This window comes from Apaloderma vittatum, unplaced genomic scaffold (genome assembly GCF_000703405.1).
Source record: "Apaloderma vittatum isolate BGI_N311 unplaced genomic scaffold, ASM70340v1 scaffold16497, whole genome shotgun sequence".
Classification (NCBI taxonomy): domain Eukaryota; kingdom Metazoa; phylum Chordata; class Aves; order Trogoniformes; family Trogonidae; genus Apaloderma; species Apaloderma vittatum.
In genome coordinates this window covers 13,336-18,170 of record NW_009724685.1, presented here as the reverse complement: position 1 = coordinate 18,170, position 4,835 = coordinate 13,336, and the positions used below count along the sequence as shown (strand labels likewise).

General features: G+C 40.4%; 1 protein-coding gene across 1 annotated transcript; it reads right to left on the bottom strand.

Annotated features, from left to right (window-relative positions):
- Positions 1 to 526: 526 nt before the first annotated feature.
- LOC104276341 (interleukin-1 receptor-like 1) lies at positions 527 to 4,486 on the bottom strand (the record flags this gene model as incomplete). The annotated part of the gene is made up of 4 exons (XM_009872617.1): positions 4,420 to 4,486; positions 1,239 to 1,440; positions 774 to 942; positions 527 to 689 (listed from the first exon to the last, which is right to left on the bottom strand). Coding segments are annotated over exons 1-4 (601 nt in total), but the record flags the coding sequence as incomplete, so codon positions are not given.
- Positions 4,487 to 4,835: the final 349 nt, after the last annotated feature.

Sequence of the window (4,835 nt, the reverse complement as noted above, 5' to 3'; positions counted from 1 at the left end):
ATATAAAATGCATTTTGTCTTATTCAAGACAAATCTAAAAGTTCTTTCAGCCTTAATGTCAAATAAATTCTAGATAATCAACCTGGACCAGAAGGTAATTAGTTGTAGGCCATCAACACATCAGTGATCCAATGATCACCAGATGATCCTCAATAGCTACAAATTCTTCTCCCCTCAAACAAATAGAAAGCAGAGCTTTGTGGTATCCCACTGAGGAGACTCTTCATTTCAGAAATAAGTGCTGCCAAACAGCTCTAGTAAACAGAGTACATAATCAGAGTCATCAGAGACTTTCAGAAAAAACCTGAACGTGACTAGGTCTGAATTTTCTCCCATCTTACACCATTTGCATTCACATCCACAAAATGTACCTGAAAAAGGTGATCTGAAATTTTATGAAGAAGATTAAACAAACTAGCAGAAACTCTTTTGCTTTTCAAGGAACTTCCTTTTCAAAGGAGCTTCCTTTGCTTTAAGTAGACATTGGTCATTTTTATCTTAGAAAGATAGGAAATTATGGTCTTACCCTTACTTATGAAAATTCTTGTTGCTGAAACATTAAACACCTTTCCTTTATGAGTATACATAAATTGACAAGTGTAATAACCGTCATCCTCCTTCCTCGGCTTGTTAATAGAAATACTATTTCCAGCCTTGAAGTATCTTGGTCCCTGGAGAGGTTTGCAGTCCTGGAAAAGAAAACTGTCTTTGTTTGGCTGCAAATAGCTTCTCACAGTAATATGACCTACAACTGGCACAATAGTTTTATTTACCTTATACCACTGGATGATAGTAGCATTCTTATAATTCTCAACTGTAGGACAAGGAATTCTTCCTCTTCCAGTCTCGTTTGGGTAACGAATCTCACTTGGGAAACATACTCCTTGCTTGTATGGATGCACCTGCATATTCATGTTGAGCGAGCTTATGGTATTATCTGAACTTTAAAAGTGGAATAAAGGTATATCAATGGTAGTATTTGTATACAAAATACATTACAGATTTGTAAAAAATGTGAGTCTTGTTTTGTAAACATATGGATGATTATTGTAGTTTAGTCACAGATTGATCTTAATGGCCTGTCATAAAAGTAGCAATTGCAGGGTGAAGAGTAACATGAATTTGTGCATACCCTGAAAAAAATACATACTTTCCATAGAAAATAATTAAAATTAATTACTAAAACATATGTGTTTCTTTCCAGTCTTACACCTTCCATTTTTCAATGTGGCACTTACAAATGTATAACACAAGTGTAATTTCCAGAATCTTGTCTAGAAGTTGGCAGAAACCAAAGCCGTCCTTCTGAGGAAAATATTCGTGATCCCTCTTCTTCTGCAGGAATTATTTTGTTACTTTCTGTGTGATACCAGGTGATTTTCACAGATGATTGCCGTCGAGAGCATTTTATAACAAAAGCCTCACCTTCCATTGCATGGACTGCAAATGAACAGAAGATAAATATTTCTGATGAATTAAACTTTAGCCCCACTGAGACAGAGGAGAACTTGGCATTTCTGGGTCAGTAGGCCAGTAATGTCCCTCTACTTTTCTGTGGTTTTCAGAGGTGATAGATAGCAATGTATCTTCTTGTTCTTCCTTTTTAATACAGGAAAAAAATATTTTTTTTAATGGAAGAAGAAAATAGAGGAAGAAAAAAGCCTGTAGATAAGACCATTAAATATATATATATAAAAGACAAAATCTAGAAGAGCTACTCCCTGAACTTCACGAAAATGTGGAAAAAAATGAAAGAAATGTAACCAGCTGAAAGGAAGGTCTTCTACAACATGGTCACCTGCTTAGTCGATGAGGGAAAGGCCACTGATGTTGTCTACCTGAACTTTATTAAAGGCTTTGACACCATTTCCCAAAGCATTCTCCTGGGGAAATTGGCTGCTTATGGCTTGGGTGGGCATACACTTTATTGGATAAAAAAAAAAGCCTGGATAGCCAGGCCCAAAGTGTGGAATGGAGTTACATCCAGTTCGCAGTCGATCACAAGCAGCCTTCTCCAGTGCTCAGTACTGGGGCTAGTCCTGTTTAATATCTTTGTCAACGATCTGGATGAGAGGATTAAGTGTACCCTTGGTAAATTTGCAGACAACACCAAGCTGGGTGGGAGTGTCGATCTGCTTGAGGGTAGGGAGGCTCTGCAGAGGGATCTAGGCAGGCTGGATCGATGGGCAAAGGCCAGCTCTATGAGTTTCAATGAGGCCCAATGCCAGGTCCTGCACTTTGACCACAACAACCCCCAGCAGTGCTACAGGCTTGGGGAGGAGTGGCTGAAGAGCTGCCAGGCAGAAAGGGACCCAGGGGTGTTGATGGACAGCCGGCTGAACATGAGCCAGCAGTGTGCCCAGGTGGCCAAGGCCAACTGCATCCTGGCTTTTATCGGGAACAGTGTGGCCAGCAGGAGCAGAGATGTGATTCTGCCCCTGTGCTCAGCACTGGTGAGGCCTCACCTTGAGCCCTGTGTGCAGGTCTGGGCCCCTCACTGCAAGAAAGACATTGAGGGGCTGGAGCGGGTCCAGAGAAGGGCAACAAAGCTGATGAGGGGTCAGGAGCACATGTCTTATGAGGAGCAGCTGAGGAAACTGGGGTTTTTTAACCTGGAGAAACGAATGGTCAGGGGAGACCTTATCACTCTCTACAACTACCTTAAAGGAGGTTGCAGAGAGAGGAGTCTTGGTCTGTTCAACCAAGTAACAAGTGATAGGACAAGAGGAAATGGCCTCAAGTTGCACCAAGGGAAGTTCAGGTTGGATATTAGGTTAGGAAGAATTTCTTTACTGAGAGGCTTATCAGGCATTGGAATAGCCTGCCCAGGGCAGTGGAGGAGTCTCCTTCCCTGGAGGTATTTACAAGTTGGGTAAACATAGCGCTTAGGCATATGGTTTATTCAAGGACCTGTCAGCGTTAAGTTAGTGACTGGACTCGATGATCTTAAAAATCTTTTCCAGTGTAGGCAGTTCTGCGATTCACTGAAGAATCTGATGGGAAGGAGAAAAGATGACAGAAAAGAATAAGATATAAGAAGGAAAAATACTAAAACTGGTCCAGATAAACTTGAATCAAGCAATTTTGACAGATACTTAAGTGCCTGAGCACCTCAATAGTGAACTGACTGCTGAAAACACAAACACTAATCTGCAAGTTAAATTGCATTTTGGAGAGGAGAAAGATGAGAAAATACCCAAGGATGGAGACTGGACAAAGATGGAGATTGGCAGAGGAGCTACAGTAGATAAAGGAGCATGAAAATGAGAGTAGGTAACCAAATATCTAACTAAAACAGAGAATATCCTTCTGTGATGACACTTTGTGGGTGCATTGCCATCACCTGGCTTTAGACAAGTAGCTGCACAAATCAGGTGGCGAGTTACTCTACACTTGGCTTCTGCTCTGCTTCTTTCTATAGAAACAATCCTTCACCACTAACATTAGATATTATCTCACTTACTAATTCAGACACTTAAATTAGCTGCATCGATATGAGTACTCCCAACTCCATAATTTTAAGAGCATTCCCACCTGTGAGTCCTGAAAAGACAGTGGGATGTATCGGGGTATCAGGAAAGGCAGCACTGCCACATCAAAGGAGGGACAAATTGGAAATACAGCTTTCTTCCAGGAAAAATAAAAGCAGAGAGGGAACACACAGAACCCCAATGACATCAGAAAAAAATGATCATGGAAAATCCTTTGGCAAAATTCAGCCTTAATAAATGTAGTTGATTTGCAACTTAGCATTCATATTGTTAAACTGAGAATATGGGAAAATACTTAGAGATCATATCTTACAATATTTCTTAGACAAAAAAGCATCTCAGCTGCTGCAGACTAGAACTACGTGAGTGCTGTGTAATGCTGTCACTTGTCAGCATTGGCCAGCATCATGTAGCTGAGTCAGCAAGAGCTGACCCTTCAACAAGAGTTTACTGGTTTGAATATCTCTCATGTACAGGGAAATTGTTTTGTTGCATTGCTCTTACGGGTTAACACCTACAAAACCAGGATATTATAAAGCCTTTTTAATGAGTAAAGCCCCCAATTACATCCTTGGTTCCATAGGGTGTATAGACATGTGTCCTGTTCAGTGTAATTTCAGCATGCTCTTGGAGACTTTGCCCATCTGGGTCCTGGAACATCAGCTACTCTCAAATCCTTTCAAAAAGACCTTTTTCCTCCTGCTTGCAGAGATGCCAAAGAGCAGAAGTAGAATCTTAATGGCACAGAAATGGACAGCACTCAGTGCATTTTTATATAAAAACACATAAAGCTAGTTTTTAAGCTATGGTTTGTGGCTTGAGCTAAACTAGCTGATTTTAGGTTTTATAAAATGTACAAATTTGAGAAGAGCCTACACATTTCTACAGAATAAACCTCATCAGAAAGTATTTTTAAAATGTGACTTACATGTTTCAGATGTCACGGAAACCGAGAGGAAGGTAGATAGGAAGATCAAATGTACATACCCCATCATGTATCTAAACTAAAAAAAAAAAATAAAGTTGATAACTCAGAATATACTCAGACTGCACCAGTTATGTTCTTACCATGATACTGATGCACATCTACTAACAGATAACATTATCATGCAGTGACAAACCACGTCATGTGAGCTGCTCTGTGTGGTGGGTGGGTAGGTATGTGCAGCAGTGGTTTTGCAGCTTTGAGATGATGCTCCTTGTCCTATAATCAGTGCAATAGTTGATGTTCCATTAGAATTACTGGTATGACTTAGTTTAATGGGTGTGGGGGAATTACTCTGCCCTGGCAGGCCTCAGACAGAAGGCTCTTTTTGCTTGGTTGCTTTATCTTTTAAGGAGTCT